Raw genomic sequence first — 12,500 nt, 5'->3', positions numbered from 1 at the left:
GTGTGTTTATTATTATTATTATTTTTTTTTTTTTTTTATATACATTTACAAGTATTCAGTTTGTTTTATAGTTGGCTTCTACTTCCACTTTATTTCCTGTGATAATGGTATTGATTTTATCTCTTTGTATGTAATATTTCTTCGCCTTCAACTCATCATGCTGTAATTAAAGTGTTAAGACCAAGAGACATTTGACCTGTCATCGACATTTTGATGTGTTGAAAATTGTTGTATATGAAATCATGTAATTATATATTTAAGTAATATATGTATTATTGGTAACTTCCCCCACTTTTTCTTAAATATTGCACTTACTTAGAAGTAGAATTGCATAACACTAAACATACTAATTCCTAACTTTTACTAAACCTTTGCAGCATTGGATATAAAGAATGTGTTTTATACTGTATTCTCTCGTCCACAACTCTCTGACATGTTTTTGCTTTTAACTTGCTTTCCCTTTGCTTGTAGCCTAAATGCATGCCTTTTGCACTTGGTTTCTGCTTTTTGTTCTGATTCTGATTCTTAAAGTAGAGAGAACTTTTAAGAGTCAAGGTTATGTTTTTGGTTTCGGTGGTTGTCTTGTGATGAATACTTGCACCTTAATGGGAGAGAAAAAACGCACGCCTCTGCTGGAACACTTGTGCGTACACTGTGCGTACATGGGGAAATTTTGTTTGCGAATCTCATGTGTATGGGTTTGTGCGGACTTGTCATTTGCCGAGCTACATTGCCGATGCTTTATGCGAAGTGCTCATTGACCCCGTTGTGGAACATGGCTAAGTCGTGCTGCTACACTTGCCTTTCTACATCTAGAGAATGTGTTCCTTAGGTTTATGAGAGAATCTGAGAGCTCATATGAATGTAACTTGTAGCACAGCAAGCATGAATGGCATGGCCTTATGGCAAGCATTTTAAAATACGTAAAAAATGACAGATTTCTGTGAGTTCTTGCTTTTTTGTAAACCTACTGTATTTTGAGTTTTGTTGATCTGAATTTTGATAACGGAAAGAGAGGAACCTTTCTTGTTAAAAATGGATTAGAATATAATACCAATACACAAAGTATGGACAGACATTCAATGTTATTTACACTTTGCATACACTCTCCTCATTTGCAATTGCTCACACTAATTTATTGATATGATTTCTCTTATAGAATAACTTCAACTCAAGTCCTCATAAACAAATATAGTATCTTACATTCATATACTCATACACTCTCATACAATCACTCAAATTCATATACTTTTAAACACTTGTGCCATCACACACACTTCTATTTTCATCTTTACTCATAGGCAAAGAAAGGGGAAATGGTGTTGTACAACTACTTTCTGGTATTAGAATAAAAAGTAAACTAATGATTCAAGCATCAAGCAGGTAAAACTTAGAACTAAAAAAATATTGACTTGTTTAGGAAATAACTTGCAGTCGTCGAATAGTGAACAGTGGCACAAATTTCCTTCGTGGTTAATTGGGGAGTACAGTAAAACAGTAGGAAAATTAACCTAGAACGTAAAAAGTATTTTAATTGTTATTCTTGAATCTTGAACTCACATCCTCCAAGACTGTAGAAGGTAATGGGGTAGCACTGAGCCAAAAAAAAAAAACAAAAAAAAAAAAAACACACAAGAAAAAAAGTTTGCTGCGCGCATCACTCACACAACTGCTAATCAAATTACATCGTAAGTTATGAACCACAGCTCTTTTACTAGAGGGGGAACCGAGAGTATTTCATATCCAAAATATATGGCCTCTTCTAGTTGAGGCAGATCCTCGTTTGGGTGATGATACTCCTGGCCCTGACCTACTTGGTGGTGATAATACGTGGATTTTGGTAGCCTAAGATGATGAGACCGCACGAGCCTGCTGCTCTACTCGCCCATCAGCTGTTTCTAGGCCAGGTGAGAGGAAGATTTGCTATCATGGGCCACTGAACAACAGTTTTTGAGCAGGGGGAAGGAAAGGTAAAACTGGACGAAATGAGAATGTTTGTCTGGGCCAGGGTTTGACTATACCTGTAGGAAGGGATTGGATGAGACAATTGCACAGGTGAAATTTGAGGGATGTAGTCAGTATAGGTTAAACATGGTCAAGTATGATTATACAGTCTTCAGAGATATATGTACATTACAGGGATGATTGATTATTGAATTATAGAAATGATGTGTCATGTTTGTTGGTGTTAACATTGTATTTGTTATTCTCTCTCTCTTTCTCTCTCTCTTCCCCCATATGTTCAGTGAAGGGAAATAAAGTTTGCTGCTCTTGAATTCTTTTTTAAATTTTAAAAACTTTTTGATCTGACTCCTTGAAGACTGCCAAGATAAAAAGGAAAATATTTTGGTCTCCTAGAAAGGTCATGATTAACTGCTACTGACTACATTATCAAACTTTTCTCAGCCACAGACCCATTGATTATAAATTAGAGGAAATGACTTAGTTCTAAAGGGTTTGGTTAGCACACAGGAATTTCCATAAGAAAATCACAATGCATAGAGAAACTTCGGAATCTTCGGGGTCTATCATTCTTAGGCAGATAACTCCTTTTGTTTTTGTTTTTCCTAACATCTTCATTTCTTTCTTTGTCTTACTGATATCACAAGAGACAATTGTGATTTAGAGGTAGTGTGTCTGTAGTTGATTACCTTACTGTAGAGCTTGTTAAAGTAAAATGCATGAAATTTTTTAAAGAAATTTCTAAAAGCTCGTCTTGCTTCTTAATATCTCAAGTGTGTTGGTTTTGTGAAAGCATGTGTTTTTTTGTTATGACTTATTATTTTCTCACATAATCTCTCACTCTCTTGTTTCCCTCAATATTTTTTCTCATGAATAGATGTCTCATAGTCACATTATTTGCTTTTAGTAGTTGTTACTAGTAACCTGTAGACTAACCCCAGGATTCATGGGATTCCAGATGAGAAATGGACCCCAAACATGGCCTATAAATGGTCACGGGTCAATAGATTGGATGCAACAGTGTGATGGCGAGATGTCTCCTCGGCAGTACACAGCTCTCATACGACGAGCCTCCTCCCTTCACTATCGCCCTAAGCACTTCCTAAATCACCACAGTGGTGGATCTGATCTGACTGACAAGACCAGTGATAGGGAAATTATAGTAAAGACTGACCAAACTTGCGCATCCACAGACAAAAGTTCCTTGCTAGGGATAAGGTGCTTGGATAGGCAGAACTCATTCAAAGACAACTACAGTAGGGTGCAAGCCAGTTCTGTGTCCTTTATGCCAATTAATATTGAGGAAAATTCCAAATTCCCTCATGGTAGAAATTGTAGATTGGCTCAGAGTTTCAGACTACCCAACAGTACTGCACTTGTAAAGCAGTTTAATAACATGAATATTAATTCACAGAATCAACACAAGGGTGATTCAGAGCCTAAACTATATGTAAAATTGTCTAGTAGTACTCATCTCTCAGAGAGTAATGACTTCCAAACTCAGGAATCTTCTGACCCTAAATACTCAGCCAAAGATATCAGTAACAAAGAAGTGAAGCTCCGAAAGTGCAAGGCAGTCATGAATCTGCAATTGACAAGAGAGACTGATAACTTCTCTCCAGAGAATATTGCAACAGGCAGTGTCAATGGTCCTCAGACTATGCAATTAGACACATTACATAAAACTACATCAGCAAAGACTTTGATACCTTTACTTTTCTCTACATCTTCGTCAGTGAAATCTCGCTCTCTAACCTGTCTGCCATCTTCACCCTCTGGAGTACTATCCTCCCCAACCATACACCCTTCTTCCCCAATTTATTTCAAATCCATCCCTACAGATTTACCTTCACCTTCTTCACCTCTGCCTTCTCCAAAGGCCAATCTTTCACCACTGCTCTCCATGATGTCTTTCACTCACTATCATCCAACTTCATCTCCGTCTGTTACAACATCTGTACAGCCTTTGTTCCTGTCCCCTTCTGATATCAAAGCACAACCAAAACATTTATATGAAAGACCATACTATGACTGTGGTTATGACACTGACTATGACTCGACTCCACCCCACTCTAGCCCAGAGTGTGATGATGGAAAGTTGAAGGCAATAGACTCATCTCAAGTATGGAGCCGGTATCTTGCATGGCTCCATCGCATGACTAAGACTCAGAGCTAGTCCATATTGGACTTGACTAGATGTCTGGTAATCTTACTTTTTTTTTTTCCCCCTTTTTTTCATTTTGTACGGAATTATGTAAATTTATAATATAGATACTGTTTGTATGTAAAACTAACAAGTTATTAACATAGGATTAACCCAAGCACTTTTTCTTAAATGATAAATCTGTTTAGTTTGTAATATATATAAGGTTTTGTGAGGATGTAAAGTGTCATATACAAACACTGATTTGTATTACAGAAGTGTAAGTTTTTTGTACAAGTTGGAAATAAATAAATATTAAAAAAGTACATGGCAGTTTTGTAAACTTGTAAATACCAGTGGCATGCCAACGCCAGTATATTGCACAAAATCTGCACTGTAGTTAGACAAAGAATGACACAAACCACGAATGACACCATTGACTGAATTTCTTGCTTTTACTTCTGTAATCGACTCAATTTGACAGTAGTCTCTTCCTTTGGTAATATTTTTCTCCCCTGGTTTCCATGCAATGTCCTCTTCTTTCACTTTGGATATGCACTCTGATGATTCTCTCTTGTATATATTTCAGATCACTTTATATCTTCTTTCTGAATTATTTGAATATGTGGATGTGTTATTGTATATCTTTTTTACAGGATCATTGGAAGTAGCATTGGTGTACATGTTGTGGTGGGAAAAAATACTGAATTATATGTTGTTTGTTACGGAGCTTTTAGTAAATATGGTAACAATTTATTTGCAGATTCAGTTCTTTTCCCCAGCAAAAGGGTATACCTCCACACAGATATATGGTCATATTTATGTATATATCCATATATGCATACATATGTACCTATGGTATATAAGATAACAAGTGAATTAACTATTTAATACTTATCTCTCTCCCCATTGTATTCAGACATAAATAATTCAGAGGTGAAAGTTAACATATTCAGTTTTGTCTTTCCAGTATTTGTTGCCTCCCTCTAGCACAGCTCTTCTTCAGGTGTAATGGTCACCGTAGTTTTTAATGTTGTAGATGCCTATTCTGTAACTGATAGACCTTCTTTGTAATATCTCTGTGGAATGCTTGTGATAGACCCATAATAAGAAGGATACATCAGGGTTGCCCCCACATTGAATGCCTCCCACAGAGACTCTATGCTGAGGCTGAAGTGGCCTTGTGCTGGAAAAAGCAGGGTCTTTCGCTGTCACTTCTCCTGCTGGGCATGGCACATGGGTGATGGTAGCACATGCAATTCTTACAGGTACCGGTAATTGGTGGTGGTGGCGGTGCAACAGCTGCTCTCCTGACTGTTACGGGAGGAGCCAAAGTGGGCACCCCCACCACCATCTCCCCGGAGGACCGAGGGACCACACCAGAACGGGTTGAATTTGAGAATTCCGTGGTTGAGCAAAGTGATGAGGAAGAGTACCTCTCTGAGGACGAGTGGACCGACAGGAACTTTGGGGCTTCAGCAAATGAGTTGGATGACACGGATGGAGACGAGGATAGTGACTATTCTGATTTAAGGTAGGAAATTTTGTTTGTCTTCTAGTTTGTAGATATGGTTTGTATTTTTGTTCTTTTCATGGATTTTATTTATATTTTTTATTTATTTATTTTTATTATTTTTTTTTTTTTCATATAAGTAGTCTTTTAGTAAGTGACATACATAAAGTTTATGTATGTCAAAAAGATTTTCAGTAATGTTTGCCTTGCCAGTTAGATGTATATCTAATGTTATTTTTCTTTTCATTTTTTCAGTGATGAAGAGGCTGAAGATGAAGAAATGGAATTCATTGAGGGTGGTGGCACTCTGACAGCTGCTGAAACTCGTAGACTTGCTGAATCTTGGCAGAGACGTTACTCAACAGACCGCCTTGATGATGATGATGGTGTATCAGGTCATGAGACAGAGTCTGATTTAGAATCTGATAATTACAGTGAGGAATATGGAGCTGAAGGTAAGTTTAACCTTAAATTCATTCTCCTCTTTTCCCCACCTCCTCCTCCTCCCTCCTTCCTTCCCACCTTCTCCTCCCTCTTCCTCTATCCCTCCTCCCTCTTCCCTTCTCCCTCCTCCTCCTCCACCTCCTCCTCCTCCTCCTCCTCCTCCTCCTCCTCCTCCTCCTCCTCCTCCTCCTCCTCCTCCTCCTGCTCTTCCTCTTTTCTCTCCTCTTCTGTGCTGAATCATTCTATATCCATTATTTCTTGTTAACTGAAGTTTAAATTTAATTATTTACTGTACAATTGGTAACATCTAATACATTTATTCCTGTTTAGGTGATGAAAGTCATACAGCAACAGAAGGTGAAGGTGGTGATGATGACGATGAAGATGATGATGGAGAGGCAGTTAAACGTGCGCGTGAACTTCGCCGCATGGAGGTTAACATTGATGTAACCGCACCACCAAGAAAGGCTGAAACATCAGATAGTGGATCTGATACAGAGGTTGGTATTTGAACTGCAAATGCAAGAATCCCTTGGGAATTGTACTGATGTTGTTATTGTTATTGTTGTTATGAGTTGTTATTGTTGGTGTCGGCTTCATTGTTTTATTGTTCCACAGGTTGCATCTGATGAGGAGAGTGAGGAAAGTGATACCCAGATTGACACAGATTCTGAGTTTGCTGAAGACCATGTACAGCCAGGACCCCCGAAGGAGATTCCAACCATTGTCATCGATGAGTCACAAGACACTCACCACTTAAGCCACAGCCCTGAGCCACAGAATAAAAAATCACCGGCAAGACCAACTCCAGATAAGAAAGGTGAACCCAGAAGTGACCTTGTTGCACAGAAGGTTGACCTTGGGAAGATAGAAAGCCAAGCCAAGAATTCCAATGACAAAGACTGGTCTCCAGAAGGGGGTGAAAAGAGTGCCAGCCTGACAAATCTGAATAATGCTGGCAAAATTGACCTACATGCTGAGCAGCTAAAGAGGCTTCTGCAAAGGACAGAGTCCACAGAGGCAATTGCTGCCAAGAGAGCCCTGCAGCTGAAGCGTCAGTACCTCTTGGGGGAGTCTGCAAACTTGCCTAGGAAATCAGTGTCAACAGCAGACTTAGGCAATAGGTTTAAGAGCTTCATGGAAAAGATCTCAGAAACTCAGAAGATGCTGAATCCAGCCCCACAGCCTAGTGCAGCTATGCAAGCATTCATGAGCACCTCTGTGCCAGCCACCAGATCTCCCATTTCATCCCCATCATCCCCACATTTACCTGCACGGTCCATTTCTCTGCCTCAGGGTGATGCATCTTCAGACTCGACTAATGCTGACAAGAATTCAACTGAAACTGTGTCCACTACAAGCAAAGATGTCACCTTAGACATTACCACACGTGTTGAATCCTCAGTGTATCCAGTAGAAGCTTCAAATAATGAAAAAATAGAGGATGGTGATGACAAGTTAAAAAGCTTCCCCTTGACTCTAGGATCAGAGAGTGATAAGAGTAAGGGAGCTGTTTCTGCACCAGAGAAAAGCTTCAGTGCTGTGCCTGTGCAAGTCAGCAGTAGTGAGTCAAGCAGCAGTTCATCAAGTGAGAGTGAATCAGATTATGATAATGTGCCTTCAGGTCATAAAAAGTCATTTGTCCATAAAATACCATCAACAATCGATATGCGGGAAGAGAAGTTGTTAGCTGCAAAGAATGATAATGTGAGGACATCTGATGGTAATAGTGATGATGCCAAAGCCAAGCCTGCAGTATCTAAAGAAGGTGCCGATGCTCAGCCACAACCTAGCTGTGATAAAAAAATAGCAGATGATTGCATGGAAGTATGTGCATCGGATGGCGATGACTTTGGCTTATCAAAGCCAGGGCAAAGTGAAAGTGAAGGGATTGAAACCATTAATCAGGAGTTAGTAAGAGTGAATGCTCCACGGTCTCTAGATCAGATGCAAGTTGAGTGCGCAAGCCTTGTTAAGGAGGAAGCACAACCAGTGGTGAAACAAAGTGATTTGGTTGAATCTCAGAAGGTCGATGAGTCACAGAAATCAATTGATGAACTTTTTGATCAGCTTGCTAATGATGCAGTTGAAGACATTGAAAGATTTTCAGAATTGGTTGAGTCACCTGAGGTGAAAGTGAGTGGAGTTTTGCATAAGGAACAAGCTCATGTAGAAGATAATGCAGTCAAATATAGTGATAGAAAAGTAAGTGAGAGTACAAGTTCAGAACAGAGTTTATTGGCAAAGGTTGTTGCTGAAAAATCTGCAGAACCCACAGATATTGGCAAAACACGTGAGCACAGCCAAGAGGAAGTTAAAAGTGAACCAATGGTAGTTGAACCCTGTGTTGAGATTGTAATTGAAGAGTGTAAAAAAACTAAAGACATTGAAATGGTGGAAGAAAAACTTTCACCCAGAAGTTTGTTAGATGCTGATGTGTCAGAGAGTAAGTGTTCCCTGAAGAGCTCAATAGAGGATGATGAAGGGTCTGAAAGTAAAAGGTCTCATAAGAGTACACTAGATGAGGATATCTCTGAGAGCAAAAGATCCCTGAAGAAAGATGTCCTGTCGAGCCCAGAGGGAAAGGAACTCACAGAAGCTGAGCTCTCTGACTGGGCTGGAGACAATGATGGTTTTAGTGCAGGAGAAGACCTAGAGATTGAGGTTAACCAGACAAGCCGACTCTCTGTCAAGAAAGGTACTTCCAAGACCATAGCCCGGATAGCCTCAGAGGAGAGCCTTGGGGACACAGATTCAGCCATTTCCACCGGCCCAAGCAAGACTGCCTCAGTGCCTTCAAAACCGAGTGTTCTGGCTGACCTGGAAGGGATTGAGTATATGGACACAGGCGGTGAAAGTGCCAGCAGTCCCGAGGAGGTCTCGCACATCAAAGAAGGCTACACCAAGCTAGGAGCTGAGACTCCCACAACTCCTGTTGCGCCACAGATTTCCATGGTTGGCACGGAGAATTTATCTGGCTGTGATAGCAAGTCCTCTGACAGCACAAGTACTGAATTAGAGGACTCATCCCAGAGTAGTGTTCAGGAAGCACTAAACAACAATATCATCAAAGATGATTCAGTTCCGCTGTTAGAGAATTCACCAGAGGAAGCAAAAGACATTCCAGAAGAGCCCAGAAGTATATCTGAACCACCATCCTTGAGTGAAAGTAAACCAAAGCTCAGCAGTGAACAGCGTCGTGATTCTCTAGATGATTATGTTACCAAAAGCAGGTATGAGGGATATATTCCAAGGTTTAAGGAGAGAGTGAGTCCATTTGGATATGTGAGGGATTCCCTGGATGTGAGAAGAAATTCAACTAAAAGTCCTTTATTCACTCCTACAAAACAAGACATTGTGGAGAGGGAGAAAAATGAAAATCGCAATGAAAAACTGACAGTTCCTACAACTGAAAATGTCTCCTTGGTGTCACCTAACACAGCAAAGAAGCAAATTGAAAAGAGTCTAAAGGGGAAAGATAAGGAAAAGGAAAAAGATCTAATTCGAGAAATGGTAATGTCTAGAATATCACGCAAAACACCAGACAAGAATACAAGAAGAGGATCAAGAACATCTATTAGTCCACTCTCATCCACAAGTTCACGTACTTCACTCTTTAGTCCTCAGTCATCTCAGGAGAATTTGCTTGAGAAGGTTGATACACCAGTAAATGGAAGTACAGATAACATAACCAATGGAGAAGTGCCAGAAAAGAAGACCATTCATGCTGACTGCAAGAAATTGCTAAGGTTAGACACGATAACGTCAGACTTACCTGAAAGTGGCGATACATTTGATGCTGAAGAAAAGAGGATGAAGGTCAGAGTTGGGGCTGCATTCAGGCAAGACAGTGTCTTGGGCAGTGGTGCCAAGAGAAGCATCTCGGAAGTTAGTGGAGATCTTCCTGAAAGTGGACAGACTTTCCAAGCTGAGGAGAATAGATCCAAAGTGCGAGTTGGTGCCATGTTCAGAGAGGACAGTGTTCTTGGAACTGTAGGGAAACATGGAAGTCTCCAAGATGTAAATGTACCATTTGCTGATGATAGCCAAGATGAAGAGGTGTTTGTATTAAAGGAAGATGAGAGAAATATTGTAGTATCAAGTAAAAAAGTTCCAAAGAGCCCCAGGAAGGAAAAGTCTCCAAGGAAGAGCTCTCCAATTAAAGAGGTCCCAAGCCCATCTCACAACAACCTTCCAGCAACACCACTAACACATCCAGAGCAGTTTGACCAACCTTGTCCAAAGCGAGAGCTGTTCAAGGTGCCTACGACGATAGCTCCAACACCACCTCCAAGGACACAGCATGCAGCTTCATTAAAGGGAATGTATACTCCAATAGGTGTAGAGAGACCCATTTCAACTCCAAATTTAAGTACTGTTGAACGAGAAAAGGTCAGAGAAGAGGCTAGGCTTCGTGCCAAATTGAAGACAGACTTAGACCTAGGGTTAAGTCCTCCTAATTTGGCTGATAATTTGCGAGAAAAGCTTAAAAAGGGAAGCGTGAGTGAGAGCGAATGTGACCGGGAAGATCATGTCAAAGATTCCTTATTAAGAACAAACACAACTTCTAAGGGAGATGAAGTGAGAGCTAAGGACAAAGAACAGCATGTAAGAAAAGATGCTCCTGTCAAAGGAGAGGAATCTAGAACGAAAGATAAAGAGGAACGAGTAAGAGAGTTGCTTGCAGAACAGCGAGAGCATCGTCAACGTGAACCTGAGGGCAAGAAGGAGGAATGGTGCAACAAAGATGATCGTGTCAGGGAGAGGCTGGAAGAGTACAGACAGAAACGAAGAGGAAGCACCAAGAGCTCTGAAAATGGAGATTCACGCCCCAACAGCCAGTTACTGCGTAGAACCACACACCGGCCCTCTCTTCTCGAGCTGGAGTCACTTCAAGTCTTCACCTCCTCACCAAGCAAAGGTTCTGCTCCTACAACAACCTTATCCACCACCAATACAACACCAAGCATCAGCTCATCATCTTCTACAATTACCAATGCTCCAAGTGATCAGAAGTCCATATCAATAACATCAGCACCCGCAGCTGTCATGTCAACAACAGCACCATCTAGCAAACAGGTTGAAGACACACCAGCATCAGAGAAAACACAGGAGAAAAAGTCAGGAAAGAAATCAAAGGATCGGGAAAGGAGGCGCAGTCTTATACAAGTGTTTACAGGTATAAGATCAGGGTTTTGCTTGTCCTAAAGTCCATATGAAACAAACTACATCATAAAAGGAGGAAGTATATAGGATTCTCAAACAACCATATCCTTTCTATTTTTTTTCATTATGATTAATTACTGTACTATAAAAAGAAAATTCTGTCTTGGAGGATATAATGAATTAATGTTTTACTTCATTATTTTTTTTTTCACATCCCCCTCCCCCCTTTTCTTTTACATGGTTTGGTTTGTTTTATTTTCAGTTGTGGTTTGTGTTAAGACCCCATTTGCCCTTTTTTCCCCTTTTTAAATTCTTTATCTAAGGATGGTTTTCAGATAACTTGCATTTCAAGTGTGGAATGTATTCAAATCTTGATTTTTTAGTAACGACACTGACATAGTGATTGGTGTCCCATTTAAATTGATTTTCATAAACTTGCATCGTCTCTTCAGGTATGTTCAGCAAATCAGGGGATGAGAAAAAGAAAAATGAGCAGCAGCAACACGGTAGTGATGTCCAAGACAGTGGAAGCAAAGCAGCGGCGCAGCAGACCAACGTAGCCCCTGCTGAGACTCCCAAGTGTGCTCCCAAGAGTCCATCTAGTATGAGGGACAAGCTCTCAAAGCTGAGACTCTCAAGATCCAAGGAAAAGAAAGCGGTGAGTTTTTTTGTTTTTTTCTCTCTCTCTCTTTCTCCCTCTGTGTTTCTTTTTGTCAGTGGTTTATATGTCTTATATGTATTTGTTGTTGTTTTTTTCTTTCTCTCTCAAAACATTTATCTTTTTCTAGTCTACTATACAGATATTATTGGCATTTACTCATTCATATCTCATGCTGTGCATGTTCCCCTTTTTTCAAAATTCTGATTACTCTCAATATAGATAGTTTTTCTTGATGTGTATTTATTGGTCCATGAGATGTTCCCTCTTGCAAAAAGTAGCTCACAAGATATAACTGTCGTAAATCCAAAATCCACAATGATCCTCCTAATCGGTTGTCTTCGCCTACCTCAGGTTGAGAAGGGCAGATCTACCAGTGCTGACATTCTTGATGACCGTGGGAGCAGTGACGATACCCGCTCTGCCTTCTCCCTCCCCACTTCTCCCTCCCGCCGTCCACTCTCCTCCCTAACTTCCCCATTCACTAAAGCCTCATCACCACCTCAAGCATCAGGTGACTAACCTGGGCCAGCACCCAGCTGGTGCCTCGGCATTTGTATTCGTTGTTACTTGGTGCCATATGTGATGGTCATGTGATTTTTTTTTATCTATTT

General features: G+C 40.3%; 2 protein-coding genes across 9 annotated transcripts in view; both read left to right on the top strand.

The window, feature by feature from the left end:
• LOC125030332 (F-actin-monooxygenase Mical-like) overlaps positions 1-12,500 on the top strand; it is a 207,044-nt gene that overhangs the window by 180,688 nt on the left and 13,856 nt on the right. For all 8 annotated transcript variants that reach the window (XM_047620323.1, XM_047620356.1, XM_047620339.1 and 5 more), the window contains 6 exons: positions 5,374-5,639; positions 5,874-6,073; positions 6,393-6,562; positions 6,681-11,241; positions 11,681-11,886; positions 12,241-12,400. In XM_047620323.1, the coding sequence (XP_047476279.1) occupies positions 5,374-5,639; positions 5,874-6,073; positions 6,393-6,562; positions 6,681-11,241; positions 11,681-11,886; positions 12,241-12,400 (5,563 nt within the window). The remainder of the gene's footprint in view (positions 1-5,373; positions 5,640-5,873; positions 6,074-6,392; positions 6,563-6,680; positions 11,242-11,680; positions 11,887-12,240; positions 12,401-12,500) is intronic.
• On the top strand, positions 49-5,367 carry LOC125030363. Its single transcript, XM_047620385.1, has 2 exons — positions 49-1,907; positions 2,921-5,367. Exons 1-2 carry the CDS (start codon positions 1,851-1,853, stop codon positions 4,136-4,138), a joined length of 1,275 nt encoding a protein of 424 aa, XP_047476341.1. The 5' UTR covers positions 49-1,850; the 3' UTR covers positions 4,139-5,367.

The sequence above is a fragment of the Penaeus chinensis genome, chromosome 2, assembly GCF_019202785.1.
Source record: "Penaeus chinensis breed Huanghai No. 1 chromosome 2, ASM1920278v2, whole genome shotgun sequence".
Taxonomy (NCBI): domain Eukaryota; kingdom Metazoa; phylum Arthropoda; class Malacostraca; order Decapoda; family Penaeidae; genus Penaeus; species Penaeus chinensis.
This window is presented reverse-complemented; position numbering and strand designations above follow the sequence as displayed.